Here is a 20634-nt window from a genome sequence, read left to right on the forward strand (position 1 = left end):
TCATTGGGACAGCGTCTTCTTTATACAGTATAGCATTTCTAACAGTTATGTGACTATAATTAGCTTTGATAAGAGGTAAATGGGATGGATTCGGTAATGGCATATGATCCTTTAAAAGATATGTAGCATAATGCTGTATCTGATCTCAGTACACTGAGGAGAACCACCATCCTGAGTTCCCTCCATATGATTAACTGTCAACTGGGGTTTCAACTGAGATAAACCAACCCATGTGCTCTCAAATGAATCCTCCTGGGACTGTGCTATGTTAGCTGGCTCATAAAAACCATTATGTACAATTGTGCTAATAGAAACTCTTCACTGAGTGGCAAGGGTTCCACGCACAATATTTCTCACCAGTAAGGAACCTCTTCGGGAGAGATATCATTATCTCCACACCACAGATGGAGAAACCAAGACTGAGAGCTTGCTCAAGCTCACTAATATGGTACATAACTAAGCCAAGATTTCAACTCCTGGGTAATCTCACTTGATAAACTTCTCCGAGGAAGTTCTCAAGGATAATGGGAACCCAAAGCAGAGGTCAAGTGTCAGTGGGCAGTGGCTTCAGCACTGAATGATACAGAGCCAACTATCCCAGCTACTGCCGCTGAGGGAAGGGCAAGGGGAAGGGGTCAATATACCAGAAATACTTTATCATCACTATGAACACAGGATAACAACAAACTGACAGCACATTGCTTAATCCTCAGAACAAGGGCTCGCCCACCAACAGATAATCCCTTCTTATAATGAGGCTGCCATAACTTCGTATTGCTTTCTACACATCATCTCATTTGAGGCCGTTGCAATGTTAGAAAGAGAGATATTGCCCCATTATGGGTTAGGGGTCTAGAGGTGAAAGTTTAGTGTCTTGGGTGACCCAACCAAGACGTCAGATAGCTGCGTCATGCTCTCTAGTGAACTTTCCCCGACATTCTAGTTAACACATGTTCTCACCTCTATTATTTTGTCTCCCTTTTTTCACCAACTTAAAAAGGAAAAAGAGAAGAGGACAGAAGAAGGTCCTTTTACCACAATAGATTTCTCCATCATAGTAACTCCAGGACACTTCACAGGAAGGAGGGGAAGGAGAGTGTTACGGGTGTATAAGGCAGTCACTCTCGGTGTCTGCAATATTTCACCAACATTACACAAAAGACCAAGCCGCTCAGACAACTCACCCACAATCGCAGCTCTGGTTGCTCTGTTGCAACCAGAAGAGTTGAATCTATTATTAATAAGGCTGCATTCTCTGAATTGGCATCGAGCCCATGGAAAGAGTGACGTGTCCGTCTGGCGACTGTTCTGTTTTGCCGACAACACGGTCTACGGTCCCCGGAGAGGCTCATGCTTGGTGCACAAGGTGATTTCTTTCTCAAAGTTATTTCTCTAAATGGTTCCGTAGGGTTATTTAGGGCAACTACAATAAATCTGTTATGAAGTTCCATAATTATTTTAGACGTTAACTTAGAAATTTCCTAATTCTGAATCCTGAGAAGTCCTTGTAGGATCTGGCGACCCAGTCATGTCCCCCGTGCCTGTGGCAATGACATATGGCAGCTGGAGTCGAATCTCACTCAGCAAGATGCACCCTGCCTCTCCGCCTCGTCCATTACCACAACACCTGGCTTCCCTCATCTCAAAGACCCACGTTTCCTTGACGATTTAATCAAATTAAGATGAAGAAAATGTATGTTTTGCAGCTACTTTCTTTATACTTTCTCAAACCATTGTGGCATAAGGCTTAAAATAACAAGCACGTACCCATGGCTCGCTCTTTCTTTCTTTCTTTCTTTCTTTCTTTTTTCTTTCTTTCTTTCTTTCTTTCTTTCTTTCTTTCTTTCTTTCTTTCTTTCTTCCTTCCTTCCTTCCTTCCTTCCTTCCTTCCTTCCTTCCTTCCTTCCTTCCCTCCCTCCCTCCCTCCCTCCCTCCCTCCCTCCCTCCCTCCCTCTTTCTTTCCTTCTTTCTTTCTTTCTTTCTTTCTTTCTTTCCTTCTTTCCTTCCTTCCTTCCTTCCTTCCTTCCTTCCTTCCTTCCTTCCTTCCTTCCTTCCTTCCTTCCTTCCTTCCTTCCTTCCTTCCTTCTTTCTTTCTTTCTTTCTTTCTTTCTTTCTTTCTTTCTTTCTTTCTTTCTTTCTTTCTTTCTTTTAAAGAAAAAGCCCAGTACAGTAGAATATGTCCATTGAACACAGAATTCCCAAGAGTATATAAACATGTTGAACATAAAATATGTTGACTCTATAACCAACTTTCAACACGTTCCTGTTCTTCCTCTTGGAAAATTGCTTTTAGAGGCGAAGACATGCACAAATTTTTAACAGATGAATAATTTTAATTGGGGCAGACAAATCTTTATTCTTTGAAAGCTAATTATATTTTGACAAAACATATAATTTGAGACTAAAGCTATTTTTTAAAATTTTATAACATCCACCCAAAAAAACTCCTTTACTGTAACCTCTTCAGACTGAAACTCATGGCTCCTGCCTGGACCTAACCTGTTCTCCTGACTCAATCGCCTTACCCTGGGATCTCCGTCATGTTCCATAAAACTTCTTATGTTCAAACATCTCTTCTTAAAATCAGGATGAGGTATTAGGAACCACACCTGTACAAGATTCTTCTATGAGATTTCTATAATTTGAATTGCTATGTAGTAAAAAAATCTGAGATAACATCTTACAGTTACACGAAAGGAGGCTCAACGATGAGATTTTTAATGGTTTTTAAGAACCGTAGCCTTGGGATCACACACACAGATGTCAGTCAGAAGCATCAGAACATCACTTTGTTAGCAGAGTAATTTTCTTTCTTGTGCAGCAATTATGTAAGTATGGAGAGTAAGACCAACCGTCTTTGTACACCTAACATAGCCTAACCTGCAGTGGCGCAGTGGATAGAGTGTCGACCTGGAATGCTCAGGTCGCCGGTTCAAAACCCTGGGTTTATTTAGTCATGGCACATATGAGTAGCAAATGCTGTGAGTTGATGCTTTCTGCTCCTCCCCCACTCCTCTAAAATCTAAAAAAAATAAAATAAAGTGCACACCTAATGTAACTATCTTAGAATCCCATGACACAAACTTTGGGCAATCACTCGCGAGTCAGGATGGGTTTGGAGAGAAACAAAGCTTCACGTCACTCAGAATCTGGCTAGCAGGTACCCAGGACACATGGCCTTGCCAGCTGGTACCTGTCTTTGGTTTTCCGTCTCCAGGCGCAGCCTGGCTTCCACACACCTCCGCGTCTCCAGAAAGGCCTGGCGCTGGGCCCGGTCCGACAGGTAGCTGATGAAGATCCCAGCTGTGTTCATGCACATGAACAGCACGGCCTGGGCCACGACCTAACACAGAATTGCAAACACAGCCTGGTCAGGTGGTTAGGAAGGGATGCTGGGAGGCAGAGAGAAAAAATAAACAAGCACTTCCAAGGGAAATCTTAAGGTAGTCATCCAAATGGTTAGTAGCTGGTTAATAGGACCTCTGTCTTTATTCAGGTCTTGGGTCAGATGTCAGCCCTGCAGAGAGGCCTCCCTTGACCATTCCATCCAGTTAGAAGTGTCTCCACCCCCCAGTTTGGATCTGAACCAGGAGAGGACACGTGCGGCAAGACAGGGGCCTCTTCCTCTCCTCCTCACTCAGCCTCACCTCTCCTCTCCACTAGCTGACGGTGGGGCCTTTTCAAGGGCTGGGAACCAGGTGAGAAGGAGGGGAAGGGAGGAATAAGAAACAGGAAGGGTATTAGTGGAATGGCACGCATGTGTTTGACCTGGGTGCTCTCAGGTCCTCTTGGGAGCATCTCAGTCCTGATACTCCCAACTCGGGAAAAGAGGGCACATCTGTCTACTGCTCTTCCTCTCCATTGCCATTACCCAACTGCTGGGCACCACAACATCCGGGCTGGACTCGGAACCCCAAAGCCTGTGCTCTTGGCAAGCTGGGGTGTGTTTTCTTTTTATTTATTTTTTTTCATTTTTCCGAAGCTGGAAACGGGGAGGCAGTCAGACAGACTCCCGCATGCACCCGACCGGGATCCACCCAGCACGCCCACCAGGGGGCGATGCTCTGCCCCTCTGGGGCGTTGCTCTGTTGCATCCAGAGCCATTCTAGCACCTGAGGCAGAGGCCACAGAGCCATCCTCAGCGCCCGGGCAGTCTTTGCTCCAATGGAGCCTTGGCTGCGGGAGGGGAAGAGAGAGACAGAGAGGAAGGAGAGGGGGAGGGGTGGAGAAGCAGATGGGCGCTTCTCCTGTGTGTCCTGGCCGGGAATCGAACCCGGGACTCCTGCACGCCAGGCCGACGCTCTACCTCTGAGCCAACAGGCCAGAGATGGAGTGTGTTTTCCAAAGTCATTGTTACAACTGGAGAACTGGGCCTGTGTTTAGGCTTTTCTGCTTTTGAACTCAGGTCTGTCCTCATGGGGTCCACACTTGAGTGTTAGTGGCAGCACCCTGGGCAGAGGGGGGGAGGTGCCGCAGGAGAAGGAAGGAAATCTAGGGAGGTTGTCATACTCTCTGACACCTCTAGGGGGAGCTTGGGTTCTGTGGGGGTCCCGGCCAAAGTGAGAGGGGCTGCCACCCACCAAAGGCCTTTGCGCCTGCCTGCTGGATCTTCTGTAGTCAGAGACCTGGGCTTGCATCCCTCAGCTCCACCATTTATTAGGTGTTTGACCTTAGGCAGATCACTTGATTCCTTCTAGAGCCTCAGCTTTCTCACCTAAACAATGGGAATCAGCCTTTGACTCCCAGAACTAATGTACATGTATGCATATCTATGTATTTGTATAACCTACATGTGAACACATAGGCATGTGCCCAGCAGGTAACAGATATCCAATTACTGTTGGATATGTATTTTAATATAAGGCCATTTCTCCTCCAAATGCTGGTCTATGTATGGTGTAATATGTATCTTTTATTGCCTTCAGAGAAGAGACATTACAGATTTTTCTACCTCCAGGTTAAGAAACATCTTAGAGGACCAAGAAGTATTAAAATCTTTTGTATTAGTGCTATTTTACAAAGAATATTTGTGTCCCTTATTTACTGTGCAGGGGAGACTGTGGAGGGGGAACAGAGAGTCAACCCTGGAGTCAGACAGGGCGGGTCACAAATCCCATCTCTGGCGTTTACCCCCAAGGGGACCAAGGCAAATCAGGACCCTCGCTGAGAGGGAGGAGACAAAGCGGTTTGGTTTGCCGATCTAGGCGGAGCTTCGCAGCCTAGCCCGACGACTAAAGCTCTGGGTTCTCACCGGTGCCCTTTACCTGTCAAGAACTTGGCCGGCTTCATTTTTCTGGCTTTCAAGTTTCCTCCCCCGTAAAACAAGAATGTTTTCTAAAAATGTTGTTGGATAATTGACGAAAGCAATCATCCAAAGGCCTGTTGCACAATCGTTGCTCACTATGTATTAACCGTGGTGTGGTTTTGGTCATTATCACTGCTTTGACTGTCTCTTCTGTCACCATAGTGACTCGCTGCGCATCTGCGCAGGTAAACCACATGGTCAGGCACAGCTTCTTGTGATGTGATGTGGCAGGAGGGAGAGTTAAGACACCCAGGTGACACTCGCTCTCTGAGGACTCAGGGAAGAATGGGATGGGAAGGACAGGAGGACCCACAGGAGCAGTGAAGCCGGACGGAGGAGGCACGTACCGGCAGCGTCCCTGCCAGGGGTGTGGGCTCTCCCCGCAGCTGTCGGCCCTGTGACCGCGCTTCCTGCCTGCCCTTTATAAATAGTACATGCTGAATTAGAGAAAGGAATTCTAAATAGTATTCAAGGAAGTTTAAGAAATAGCATGGCCATAGTGTAGTACACGTAAGTGAAAACTAAGAAAAAGGTTAAAAAAAAAAAGAGGTAGAGACATATTGGACTCAGCCGGCATCCCATGACGAATACAACTAAATGATGAACAACCTGAGTTCAATAAATGATCTCCTGGGACATGGCAAAGCAATGGGAGGAAAAGGCAGTCTTTTCGGAAGACAACGAGAAGAGAGAATTTTGAAAAACAGAATTAACAGAACAAGAGAACAGGGATATAGATTTTTTAAAACATGGATTGAAAAAAACTCTGACATTAAGGAGAAAGCAAAGATGTTAAAGGTTAAAAATAGGACTGAAGGTGAAAAAAAATAAAGCGATTAAGCCCTTTAAAAAAATAGGCAAGGTAAAAAAAAATGATAAAATAAATTCTTTTTTTAATATATGAGAAACACAACAGGCGGCAGCACAACTGTCACACGGTGTTAACGCATCATCTCAGGCAGTAAACATTTATTTTTATTCCATCGCATTCAGAGACGGGGATGACACAGTCGCCGAAATTGTTCCAAGAGTGTTTTCCAGCCAGAGGTAACCAGCTGCTGCTTGGAAGCCGCCAGCCTCCTTGCAAGGGAACGTGACGTCTTCCGTTCACACGCCCGACTGCATGCAGACGCTGCTCTGGCCTTTGCACATGCCGTTTTATGGGCCACCCAGTAGCAGCTCTGCTTGGTCTTATTAGCTCCATGTCTCAGAAGAGAAAAGTGAGACTCCCAGACATTAAGTAATTACCCAAGATCACCAAGCCCGGAAGTGGTCTTAAGGTAGCCAAAGGTTCGGTTTCCCCAGGGCGTGAAACTTTCTTTTAAGACTTAGACGGTGCCAGGAAAAACAGGAAGAGTTTTCTCATACTTAACGTTTAGCTAATGTGTATTTTAATTAATTACAAGTTGGCATGGGAAAGGGGGGGGGGAGAGAGTAAAAAGAGAGAAAAGAGGAGGAGAAAGGAGGAGGGAGAGAGAGGGGAAGGCGAGGGGGAGGAGAGAGTGGGAGGGGGAGGAGACGGAGTGCCTTAAGCCAGCTGAGCAGTGCTAGCCACTCCGGAGCGCTGCTGAGCCCCAGTGACAAGCTGAGGGGCAGTCTGTTTCAGGGTGTGTGCCACCAGCCTGCAGTTACTTCCTCTTCACACGTCCTGGTCCCTAAACACAGGCCAGCTGCTCCCTCTGGAGCTCGGCCACACTGTGGGAAAACTTGGCTGTGTTAGATTATTGAGAGGATACATCCATTCACTGCCTTTTTTTTTTTTTTTTTTTTTTTTTGCATTTAAGGGTTTTTGTTTTAGGTATAACTTTTGACTCAGTTGTTATTCTAAAGTCTAACCTAGGGGTCCCCAAACTACGGCCCGTGGGCCACATGCGGCCCCCTGAGGCCATTTATCTGGCCCCCACCGCACTTCCGGAAGGGGCACCTCTTTCATTGGTGGTCAGTGAGAGGATAGTTCCCATTGAAATACTGGTCAGTTTGTTGATTTAAATTTACTTGTTCTTTATTTTAAATATTGTATTTGTTCTCTTTTTGTTTTTTTACTTTAAAATAAGATATATGCAGTGTGCATAGGGATTTGTTCATAGTTTTTTTATATAGTCCGGCCCTCCAACGGTCTGAGGGACAGTGAACTGGCCCCCTGTGTAAAAAGTTTGGGGACCCCTGGTCTAACCCCAGGGTCAGTTGTGATTGCAATGTAGTGTGTGTAGGCTTCACTCAAGTAGCAATGTGTCGTACTATGACACACACACTCAAAACAGAAAATGCAGACGTGGACAAAGAAAGTAGACACTGAAAAGCCACAATCTTGACTCGCGCACCCCTGACAGTGCAGTTAGCCACGGCAGGTGCATAATAAATGCTTGTTGGATGAAAAAGTGAATGAATGTCTCGTACACTGCCAGCAGTCAGAATAGCAGGCGTCCTTTCTGAGAAGGCCCTCACGCAGACATCGGCTTTTTGCAACAGTGCGTTGGAAATGAGGTCATCAGTATTCACAGGCAGGCAGTCAGATGGGTTTTGAAGACCAAAGTGGACACTGATTCAATTCCCTTCCCTTTTTATCTCGGGCCTGTCAGGCGCTGCATCTGAAGCGCATTATGGATGCGGCGAGAAGGAGGCCAAGGCCGGCTGGGGCCCCTGGGACCCTGGCGATTGGCTATGCTGCTGGAGGAACCCTCCCGGCCAGGTCACCGGCAGGTTGCTGATGAAACTGCCACCTTTGCCACCTCCTCATTCCTGGTGCAGAGGGCAGGGCAAGGCTTCTGCTTCTAGGCTTAGCTTTAAAACTCTAAAAACGGAGGTGACAGTCTGAGCCCGGGTACTTCCATTCTCCTTCCGGGGAAAGGTGAGCGTGGGAGAGTCTGGCTTAGGGAGAATGCTGTGGGCCTCTCCGGTCGTGTTGGATTGGCCTGAGGGGCATCCTTTGTGGCAGAGGGGGTGTGGGGATGGGCCCTGAGTTGCCAGGTCCATGGCTGCCTCACATAGCCCACCCCCAGGACGCAGAATCACCCTGGGGCCACCCTGCAGGCAATGCTCTCCAAGAATGGGGTGTCCCCTCCAGAATTCAGAGCACACTTTAAACCAAAGGCTTCTCTATCGCCCTGTGTCCTGGTGAGTGGGAATGAGGAGCCAGCAGTGGCAGCTCCTGGTGACCCACGTGGGGAGCCTGTGACCACAGAGCCTGAGACCCTGGGCCCTGCAGCTGCAGACTCCCAGTGTCCCCTGGGCTGAACACCTCCGCCAGGTGACACAGCAGGGGGCCCGTTATACCCTGGCCTGAGAAAGGCGTGGGAACCAGAGGTTGGGACCCCCGAAAGCTTAGGCACTGGACCATGCCCTCAGGTAAACCACCAAGACCAGCGGATGTGCTGGCTGAGGGTGAGGGGGATCTGGAGGAAAGAGAAGAGGAGGGAGGCAGTGTATACCAGCTGGGGACCAGGACCATCTGCAGCAGTGAGGATTTTGGTTTCTCCCTTTCAAGTATCCCCAAGGAAGGGAGACCCACCAGGATCATAGAAGAACTGCTCTTAGAACCTGTGTGACGTAGATCCCAGTGGCACAAGGGGTGGACTGTGGTGGATCCTGTGCTGAGCTACTACTTCTCCCTTCAGGAAAGAAGTCTAGAGAATATTCTCCTGGGAGACAGCCTTCATCTCTCAGCCTCCTTTGAGGAGCTGAAGAGAGCCTTCTCACCCGAGGTCATGGAAGGTCATGGAAGGTCATGATCTACATGGAACTATAAATGCTCATCACTCCAGCTCAGATCTCTCTCATAGCGTTCATCCTCCCTGAAGAGCTCCCCATGGGACGGACAGGTGTCCCATCTCACTCACCATGTTTATTCTCGCTGCAGACTCCCCGTGGGATGCACAGGTGTCTGCTAAAATTGTACCACAGCTCAATTTGTCCCTTTGTCTATTTCCACTTCTTTTCCCCACCCTTCCAGGGGTGCTGATCACAAAAGCACCCCCTAATGAACGCCTTACACACCAATCTCCCTCCCAGAGTCTGCTTCTCAGGGGATCGAACCTGTGACAACCGGAAAGCGTTTGTTACCCTTAGTAATAGAGTCGACCTCCAATATTTGTTGAACGAATGCTTTAATTGACGAATGTAACTTGTTTGTACCGTCCAGACCCCCTAGCTGGATGATGAGGATGGCCATCTCTTTCATAGGCAGTTTCCTCCTTCCTTCATTCACTTTGTAAATATATACTTACTGAGCCCCAAGTAGGGTCTGGGTACCGATTTAGATTCCAGGGGCGAATTAGACAACTAAGTTTCTCCCCTACAAGGCATCCGCTGGGGACCTTGATTTAGGTTAAGTGGTTCAAGGAAAACCTCCCTGGATATGAAATAGGCAAATGAAACCTGAAGAATGAGGAGAAGGAGGAGTTGGCCGAGAGAAGAGGCAGTCAACAACTCTTCCAGGGAGGGGGGCCCTATAGCATGCGAGGCAGAGAGGGCCCTGAGTGCAAGCTCGAGTCCCCGCTGCTCTTGGGTGGCACCCCTTCTCGATCACGGAGAAAACCACAGAGAACAATTTCCTACCCATACATCTCTGCCTGGAGACTCCATTCCGCCTGAGAGCCACACAAATCAGAAGTACCTTTTCCTCGCCAGCCTCCGCCACCATGTCCTCCTCCTCCTCACTCCACGGCAGATGGCGGTGCCGGGGAGGTGGTGGCGGCAGTCCCTAACGAAGTGCCTTGGTGTGAGCACGAAGGAGGTGTCCTATAGCGCCATGGTTACTATGGCAATTGTTATTGGGTCACTGGGTTTGAAGAAACGTTTGATTCATCATTAGTTACTGAGCTGAAAATAGCACCTCCCCAAAAGCTTCTTTTCTCTTAAAATGAATCCGTTCAGGGTTGACTAGGTGCAGGAGGCCCAAAAAATGGAAGCGTTTTCCCAAGCTCCAGAGGTCTCACTCCTGACTTTTCTAAGGAAGCCCATACTCTCTTCTGTTTTCCTTTTTTTTTATATATAAAAAGGTGTTTATTGTTACAAGGGACTATCACATTGATCTACAAAAGATGAAAAAAGAAAAAAAAGGAGTTCCCTAGGTCCAAACTGAGTAGCCCAATTCAGAGAGAAGGTGGTTTTACGTGGCTTTTTTTTTTTTTTTTTTGACAGAGAGAGAGTCAGAGAGAGGGACAAATAAGGACAGACAGACAGAAAGGGAGGGAGATGAGAAGCATCAATTCTTTGTTGCAGCTCCTTAGTTGTCATTGACTGCTTTCTCTATGTGCCTTGATTGGGGGCTACAACAGAGTGAGTAACCCCTTGCTTGAGCCAGCGATCTTGGGCTTAAGCCAGCAACCTTGGGCTCAAGCCAGCAACCTTGGGCTTCAAGCCAGTGACCGTGGGGTGATGTCTATGATCCCATGCTTAAGCATGCAACCCTGTGCTCAAGCTGGTGAGTCTATGCTCAAGCCAGATGAGCCTGCACTCAAGCAGGTGACATCAGGGTTTTGAATCTTGGTCCTCCACATCCCAGTCTGACACTCTATCCACTGTGCCACCACCTGGTCAGACTTATATAAAATTCTTTATTAAGTTTCTCAACCATACTATTTTCAGGAATTAGGAGGCAAAATTGTCTCTCAGCATTGCTTTCTCTGATGAGGACTGAGACCAGAGTGGTTTAAAATAACAGTCTATCTACAAGACACACTTTGGTCAACACCTGCAGTAGGGAATACACATCAGCTAGTCTGTTAACAAGCGTTTAGAGTGCTCTGGCTTGTCCAGGTCGATGCAATTAATGTTCGAATCAAATGAAATGTTCTTCCAAAATGGAAGTACATGGTGGTTCCGAGGACTCGCGGTGTGTTTTGGTTTACAACGCTGCGTTATATACACTTGGTGACACATTAGATAGTAAAAATATAACGGAAGCCAGGAACATAAAATGTCCCCAGCCCATGGTGACTCATGCCGAATACCATCCTGTTCACAAGTTTTCTTTTCCAGAAGTATGCTTATTCGAGATTTGGATCCCTCTCCCACTGCTGAACATAGCTAAGTCTACTTCACCATTTTAAAAAAGTGGGACAGTTAAACCTTCCAGGGTGGCCAGTGGATAAAGAGGGTCACAAATAGAAAAGTCCTCCTCACCCCCCATGGTGCCTGGTCCTCTAACCTAGCAGTGCAAAGGTCCGCTTCTGGGATTTACTATTTTCCAATTCATCACAGTTAATTTTATTCCACAGCATGTTTAAGGGAATGTTATTCCCAGGAAGAGGTTTAAAATTAAAATAATTAAAAAAAAAAAAAAAAAAAAACCTAGAAAGCTCTGCCTTTAACTAGTGATGGGTAGATGAGGCTTTTACTTAACCTTGTCTGAGATTCAGACCCCTCGTTTATTAAATGGGGATACTAGCTGTGCCTCCTTCATAGGTTTCTGTGCCCAAGAGAGGTAATTACATGGAGCCCTTGGCATCTGATGGGCATTCAGTACCTGTTAGCTGTTTCTATCAATCGTCCTTTTTTTTTTCTTTCTCCTCTAGACTGTGTGTTCCTTCAATGAAGGGTTATGTGTCAGACTTAATTCTTTTGGACTACATACCATGCCATTATTTTGCAAACTGGAACACTTTTGAGAGTAAAAGGAGACAGGCATAATTCTGGAGTGTCCTGTACACCCCACAATGTATGACATCCTACCCCTGACACATACTACTGGGTGAGCCACAGGCCATTTGTGTAACTCTTTGGACTCTATTCCTGGGCAGTGGCTTAATAAAGAGCAGTCACTTCAAATCGGTAAGTGCACAGCTCTAAGCTTTGAGGATATGTCAGTTGAAAAAATAGACCAAATCCCTCTATTACCCTATGGAGACACAGATAATAAGTAAATCCCTGGCTGGTTGGCTCAGCGGTAGAGCATCGGCCCAGCATGTGGAAGTCCTGGGTTCGATTCCAGGCCAGGGCACACAGAAGTGCCCACCTGCTTCTCCACTCATCCTCCTCTCCTTTCTCTCTATCTCTTTCTTCCCCTCTGGCAGCCAGGGTTCCATTGGAGCAAAGTTGGCTCGGGCACTGAGGATGGCTCCATGGCCTCTGCCTCAGGAGCTAGAATGGCTCCAGTTGCAATGGAGCAACGCCCAGATGGGCAAAGCTTCTTCCCCTGGTGGGCTTGCCATGTATATCCTGGTTGGGTACATGTGGGAGTCTGTTTCTCTGCCTCCACACTTCTCACCTCAGAAAAATATAAATAAATAAATAAATATAGCCTGATCAGGTGGTGGCACAACAGATAGAGCATCAGCCTGGGATGCAGAGGACTCAGGTTTGAAACCCCGAAGTTGCTGGCTTGAGCACAGGGTTGCTGGTTTGAGCATGGGATCATAGACATGATGCCATAGTCACTGGCTTAAGCAAGGGGTCCTGGCTTGGCTGGAACCCCTCTGGTCAAGGCACATATGAGAAAGCGATCAATGAACAACTAAGGTGCCGCAACAAAGAATTGATGCTTCTCATCTCTCTCCCTTCCTCTCTGTCTGTCCCTTCCTGTTCCTCCTGCCTCTCTCTCTTGTAAAATATACATATATGTATATATATATGTACATGTATATGTATGTGTGTGTGTATATATATATTTAGCATTTCCTGTGCATTGTTGCAACATGTTATGAAGAAGAATAAAGCTAAGAGAAGAAAAGAAGGAGAGGAGTAGGGGCTCTTCATTCGTATGGTGTCAAGGAAGCAATCTCTGATACTGTTGTGTTGGAGCAGAGATCCAGAAAAGGTGAGCAAACCATGCAGGCATCCAAAGAAGTAATGGAAAGTATATATTCCATTATCAACAAACATTCAGAGCAATTGCCCTGATGAAGTAAAAGATAAAGATGAACGAACGATGGATAAGATACAAGCTAATCAACTTTATAAGGACTTGAAACACTCACTTCAGATGTGCCTATTGTCTCCTCTACAATTTTGGCTATTTGCTCTTTAAGCAATTCATAACATAGAGTTTTAGCCAGGTGTTACCATTACAAAATAACAGTTAAATAAATTAATTCTCTCCAGAGTGGCTGGTGCTTTATACAAATATTTAATTCCTTACAATAACAGGTCGGTATTGGGGCATCACCAAGAGATGCCTTGGCTTTTGAATTTACATACAGAAAATATTGTTTGTGTGACTTCCCTTGGTGACCAGGGAAGGGAAATGCCGGAAGCCAGGGAGCAGGTGCTGAGTGTGCTGCACGGACTGCCCCCTCTTCGGGCATCTGTGGGGGCAGCCACCAGGGGGTGCTGCTCTCAGTGGTAACCGCCAGCAGGGGGTCTGACCCCACTTTCCACCAGGGGAGGAGCCAATTAACAATCATAGACTGATCACAGTTCATCTCCTTTGCTCATCAGATTTTTAGAAACAGTGACAGAGAAACATGCCACAGAAGAGGGAAAAAATATTCTACTAGGAAATGAACAGCCTAGGATTGTAGCCTGCCCAGCGTTTGGGGGGTAAGAAACCTTTCAGGTCCGCGCATCCTGGTTGGATAAACTTCGGGGTTAGGGAGCTGCACTCTACAACAAAGTTATTATATTATCTGGTACACTGAGGACCAGAAAACTCAAAACATAAATTGCATTACAAATGCCAAGTATTTTTTTGTTTTCTGGTATGAGTGCTCTGAGTGGACCACTGGGTAAGTGTTGGTTCAAGGGAAAGAAGTGGGCTTTGAAATACATGGTCTCCCTTCAACATCTGATCAAAATAGTGACTCAAAGGAGTTCCAATATTGTCTCTATTAGCTATTATTATTTTTTTAAAAGGTCAAAGAGAACACTCAACCAAAGTTGCTTTTTTTTTTCTTTTGGTAAAACACACTATCTTGGAGAGATGATGACTATATTAAACATATTCTTTCTGCATTCCATCAAATGATTTGGAAATATTCATTAAAATATTCAAAGCATTCATTTTCATTAACCAGGCTGTTTGCTACTGCTTTGACGTAAGCCTGCTCCCAACTTTTTCATTTTGGCTATTTGGTTACCCCCTCCCAGGGGCTCTGCTCATTCACTTGATCACTTAGGGAGTGCTATTGATGTGCCCCAGGCACAATTTGAGGGGCTGGAGTAAATGAGAGAATAGGGGTCTCTGCCTTCACGAAATTTCCAAGACAAGCTGCATAATAACATATAACACTTATGAGGTTTATGTTCCAAGACTTGACCTGCATCACCTCTGTTAATGCTCCCACCACCCTTATCAATGGGGACTATAATGGCCCCCATTTTGCAGAGGAAGGAACTGAGGCTCCCAGAGATTAAGTAACCTGTCCGATCAGGGTCCAAACCCAAACACTCTGGCCCCAGAACACCTGTTCTCACTCATTGTCCGAAGCACCGTCTTCTCCCGGAGAGGAAATCAAGGGGCGCACAACTCCGGCAGGGGGAACTAGAGTGCTGGGCATGCGTGTGGGCGTCTCACCTGCCTCCTAGCGGTGGAGGTCTAACCTTACAATCACGCCGTTCTGTTGCTTTCTCTCTCCCCCTCTCCCTGAATGCCCGGTTCGCCTTCTGCCTCCGCGGCAATGTCTCCCTCAGTGTCACTAGTCAGAACAGATGACACCTTCCTTCTAGCTCGAGAAACTACAGAAACTTTGGGAACTCCTGCGGGGCTGGTGAAAAGGGAGGAGGAAGGGGATGATGGTGAGGATGAAAATGATGGTAATGTCGCTATTACTGACAATGATGATCTGGCGTCCTCGGCAGTCATGGCCCCTTGTAACACACAAACACGACAGCCGCCTCTGTCATGCCAACTAGAAATGCTTTCTATTGTCACATGAAAGGCACAGAGCCATTTGGAGTGAAGTGAGTCCCCACCACTGTGGTGTTCAAACAAAATTAGGACAACATTTGATAGGAAATGTATAGATGAAGCATATTAATCTATATCCTATTTTCTTAGGCTGTTTGTTACTCCTTCCAGACCCCTTCCCAAAGCTGAGTGGACAAATGAATGATAGCCGGACTCAAAACTCCTACTCATTAGGATGCTTTTTTTTCTTTTTCTTTCCCTTTCTTTTCTTTTCTTTCTTTCTTCCTTTCTCTCTCTTTCTATATTCTAATTTATTCTCTACCTATTTATCTTTCTATCTATTATCTATCTATCTATTCAGTTCAATATTTGTGTCAACTTCCTCCTTATGAAGTCAACAGATCCTGCATGTTTATTTGATAACTCAGCCTTATCAATATCCATTATGAGAAATAAGCAATTAAGAATAACTATGTTTAATAAAACTGGTGTTTGCCTCTTTCATGATACTATTTAAAGACTGTAGATGCCACAAGTGTTTTTTTTTTTTTTTTACTAGAACAATAAGAAAGCATCACATTGGCATAATGGTTTTATGTAGGATCGTTGGAATTACAAATAGGCAGATCCATTAGGTCATCTTCTCCTGGTACTAGAATTTTTAGCCTTAACCAGGGTTTGAGGCAGAGAGAAGCAGGCAAGAAGGCTGGGAGAAGCAGAGACCTGAGCCCTGGTCCACCTAAGTTTAGCTCACTTTTTTGGACATTAAAAGTCTATTGTGGCCCTGGCTAGTTGGCTCAGTGGTAGAGCGTCGGCCTGGCATGCAGGAGTCCCAGGTTTGATTCCCAGCCAGGGCACACAGGAGAAGCACCCATTTGCTTCTCCACCCTTCCCCCTCTCCTTCCTCTCTGTCTCTCTCTTCCCCTCCTGCAGCCAAGGCTCCATTGGAGCAAAGTTGGCCTGGGCGCTGAGGATGGCTCTATGGCCTCTGCCTCAGGGGCTAGAATGGCTCTGGTTGCAACAGAGCAACGCCCCAGATGGGCAGAGCATCGCCCCCTGGTGGGCATGCCGGGTGGATCCTGGTTGGGTGCATGCGGGAGTCTGTCTGACTGCCTCCCCGTTTCCAACTTCAGAAAATACAAAAAAAAAAAAAAAAAAAAAAAAGAAAAGTCTATCGTTATACAGCCTTTAAAGAAGCCAGAACTGTCAACTGGCCCTGAATGCCAGCCCTGGGTCCTTCTCTCCCTCCCTCTATCCTCACCCTCCCTTCCTATGTCTCTCCCTTCCCTCTCTCCATCACAAATAGATATTTATCAAACATGGGATGCTGAGAATATCCTGGTGAGCAAGTCAGACCCATTCCCTATTTTCACTGGACTTACTGGGAGGCAGGAAAGCCATGGACCTAATTCACACACACAATGGTATATATTTTCTAAGAAAAGTAGGGGGGTTTAAAAATGTGATCACGTTCTGACCTAGGAGAGGGCAGCTTTCCCGAGAAAGTTTCCTTAAGCTGAGAATGAGGGGAGAGCATCTCAGGCAAAGAAGGAAGAGAAACTCAGACAGCTCAGAGGCACAAAAAGGCAGGGGTCTTTGAAGGATCTGAATGAAGGTCACAGTGACTTCAGGAGTGAGCGAGAGAGAAAGAGAGAGAGAGAGAGAAATAAAGAATGGTACCCATGGAGAGAGACAGTAGTCAGATCTAAAAGGTGGGTCCCAGGAGGGAGTTCTACCTTTGTCTTAAGAGCAATGTCAGCTGCCAGCATTCCCTGGTGGCTTCTAAGCCCTCATCATAAGAAAAACATGACCCTGGGGACACTGTGGACAGTACATTGGAAAGGGTCAAAAGTGGATGCTAGGAGGCTAACTAGCATCGTGATTCAGACGAGGAACAGTGTCTCCTGCACCAAAATGGATGGAGCAGAGACAAAAGTGGGTAGATGTGAGGCTGTTCAGGAGGCAAACTTGCCAGGACCCAGCCACCGATTGGCCATGAGGACTGAGGGAGAAGTGACAGGGATGTCTGGGAGCTTTCTGGCTTGGGCAACTGCAAAGATGGATTCATTGAGATCAAGATCCAGGATGAGGGCAAGTTAAAGGGGAAACGGCTGGATGTCTACATCCAGTGTTCCTTTCTGAGATTGACGAGGTTTCTTAAACTTCTCTCCTTTTTAGAGTTCAATTATTCTACATCTAACCACTTTATCACGTCCAGCGTCACAGAGTCATAAGCTTCGAATTAGAAAGGGCTTTGAACGCCATTAAGTTCAACGCCTTCCCCTTTGCCCCAAATCCCTGGTGACGGCATCTGTCTTCTGCTGAGTACCTCCAGGAATGACTTTTTAATCCTACAAGGCGTGGTGCAATTTCAAAGAGTTATAAATAGGAAGGTATCTGTTACTTCCTTTGGGAAATAGTTCCACAAATCTTCTCCAGCCGTAATTACTGCCTGGCATTTATTCTAGTGCTATAAATTATACATCAGATGACACAACATCTGATCTGGGTCTTTCTGGTCCTTGAAAATCTCATGTATGGAGCAAAAAAAATATATAACAAAATGAAAATGACTCGTTTGTCTTAGATGATTATATCATTAAGTAGCAAAGAAGAGCTGCAATGTTATCTCAAGGAGCCGTCACTGTTAATTTATTGGACAATGCACCATGAATACATTTGCAGCCGGTATTGATTAGACATTGCATTTGGATGATGGTAATGGAGAACTAAAATAACAGTGGACTAAACAAATGTGGAGTCTATTTTATGTCACATAAAACAATTATCTAAGAAGGCACAGTCTAGGGCTAGTATGGTGACTTCATAGCATTATCACTGTTCTAAGAGGCTTATTCCCCCCCCCCCCTTTTTTTTTTCTTTTTCTTCTTTTTCCAAGTGAGAGGAGGGGAGATAGAGAGACAGACTCCTGCATGTGCCCTGACCAGGATCCCCTGGCAACCCTGGTCTAGAGCCAATGTTCTACCCATGTAGGGCCATGCTTGCAACCAAGCTACTTTTAGTGCCTGAGGCAGAGGCTCCACAGAAACATCCTTGAACATTAGTTCAAGGGTTGAGGTACTTGAACTAATCGAGGCATCTCTGCAGGAGGCAAAGAGACAGAGAGAGAGAAGGGGGAGAGGAGGAGAAGCAAATGGTAGTTTCTCCTGTGTGCCCTGACCAGGAATCGAACCCAGGACATCCACATGCTGGGCCGATGCTCTACCACTGAGCCAACTGGCCAGGGGCCCAGGAGGCTCATTTCCTGGTGGCCCACCACCCTCCTATGTGCTTCCATCCCCAAGGTCTCCTCATGGTGCAGACGTCTGGGGCAGGTGCCATACCTCTGCTCACCTCAGGCAGACAGCTAAAGGGGGCAGGCGGGCGAAAAAAGGGCAGATTTTCCAGATGAAACAGCCGGAAAGAAAGTTTATTAACTAGATTTAAAATTTATCTTTTTAACCTTTTTTTTTGGTTAACATCGAAATTACCTTGAACCAAGGTCGATTTTTTTGCAAGATGTCAAATGAAAATTTGTTTCCACTGTCCACAAATGAGGAAGGACTTTGCATAGAGAAAGGCTCCACTGTGGCCATGTCGGCCTCAAGTGCAAAGTGGCTTCTCTTCCTTGGAAGATTGTTCTAGCTACCTGACCAAGGGGCAGTTCCTAAGAACCGATATTTTTGTACACGAAGGGAACACTGAAGCTTGACCATTAATGGGCACCCCCCCCCATGCTGAGGGACACTGTCTGCTTCTAGGGTGCAAGGACTCCCAGAAACGGGGGCCTTCCCATTTCACCTACCTTTCAGGCAGTCCACCTGTGGACAGCTGTCCAGTGTTGGGCACACTGCCACCCACATGGCTGAGTGAGCAGCCTGCTGCGGTGTGACCACGTCAGACCCACCCCGTTTCCTAAATAATACTACCACTGCCCAGGGCTTGGTTCCTGCTATCCGTTCAAAACGCTTTCATATTCATCAACTCCTTTAATATTTATAAACGGTGAAGTTCTGACAGCATCTCGTTATAGATGAAATGAGTAGTGTGCAGCCGGCTTCAGTGAGTTCCTCGGACCACGGTGTCTAATTCCTGGGGTCCGTGGACAATGGAGAGGAAGCCACACAAGCCAGCCTCCCCACTGGGGACACTTGGGCTGCACAAGTGCCCAGCTTGATCACTTCTGGGTAATACTGACAGAAAATGGCTCGTTGATCACAGCGGACACACACATTTGGAAAAAGCCAGATAGGCGATGCTGACAAGTGCCACGAGTCATAATTAAATATTCAAAAGAAACAACTATCTGTCAGTTAAATATCTCAGGCACTATTCTCTTGCAGACACATCAGCAGACTAAAATGGCACACGTTTTACAACTTGTGGTGTCCAATGTAATTAAACCACCAGGAGACATTAAATATTAAAACCACCTAATAAGTCATTCTCTCAGCACTGGCTGCATCACTACTCCCATTGCTCTTATGTTTGCTATGAGATGTGTCATTAGGTGATCTCAGGAGACAAGCCAGGAAAGGACACAGATCCCAAGTTCACATTCATTATAGCTCGTCGGGATAAAAACTTGAGACCTTGAGGAACATCAATAATGATTTCATCGTGATAGAATGTGAGAGCCATGGGGAATTCATTTCCAGGCCACGGCAGGTTGAGTGGCCTGTCCAAAGTAGCATCTTAGCCCTGGCTGGTTGGCTCAGTGGTAGAGCATCATCCCAGTGTGTGGATGTCTTGGATTCAATTTCCGATCAGAGCACACAGGAGATGCGCCCATCTGCTTCTCCACTGTCCCTCTTGCTTTTCTCTCTTTCTCTCCCTCCTGCAACCATGGCTCGATTGGAATGAGTTGGCCCTGGGCACTGAGGATGGCTCCATGGCCTCTGCCTCAGGTACTAAAAAATGGCTCCAGTTGCAACAGAGCAAGGGCCCCAGATGGGCAGAGCATCGCCCCCTGGTGAGCTTGCCGGGTGGATCCTGGTCCGGGAACATGTGGGAGTCTGTCTCTGCCTCCCCTTCTCTCATTAAATTAAAAAACAAAAACAAAACAAAACAAAACAAAAAAAGCAAAAGTAGCATTGTATTGGATGTAAGGTCCCATGTCAGTCTTTAGATCAGGGGTCCCCAAACTTTTTACACAGGGGGCCAGTTCACTGTCCCTCAGACCGTTGGAGGGCCGGACTATAAAAAAAAACTATGAACAAATCCCTATGCACACTGCACATATTTTAAAGTAAAAAAACAAAACGGGAACAAATACAATATTTAAAATAAAGAACAAGTAAATTTAAATCAACAAACTGACCAGTATTTCAATGGGAACTATGCTCCTCTCACTGACCACCAATGAAAGAGGTGCCCCTTCCGGAAGTGCAGCGGGGGCCGGATAAATGGCCTCAGGGGGCCGCATGTGGCCCGCGGGCCGTAGTTTGGGGACCCCTGCTTTAGATGGTGATAAGGTGCTATTTTCAATACAATGTGCTGCCCCTCTGGCTCCACAGAGCAGTAACATGATTGTACGCCTTGCTAC

General features: G+C 46.4%; 1 protein-coding gene across 1 annotated transcript in view; it reads right to left on the bottom strand.

The window, feature by feature from the left end:
• Positions 1–20634, bottom strand: part of ADCY8 (adenylate cyclase 8) — a 171013-nt gene that overhangs the window by 135677 nt on the left and 14702 nt on the right. Inside the window, exon 2 of the mRNA XM_066379537.1 lies at positions 3194–3343. Coding sequence (XP_066235634.1) covers positions 3194–3343 — 150 coding nt within the window. The remainder of the gene's footprint in view (positions 1–3193; positions 3344–20634) is intronic.

Source organism: Saccopteryx leptura, chromosome 3 (assembly GCF_036850995.1).
Source record: "Saccopteryx leptura isolate mSacLep1 chromosome 3, mSacLep1_pri_phased_curated, whole genome shotgun sequence".
Lineage (NCBI taxonomy): Eukaryota > Metazoa > Chordata > Mammalia > Chiroptera > Emballonuridae > Saccopteryx > Saccopteryx leptura.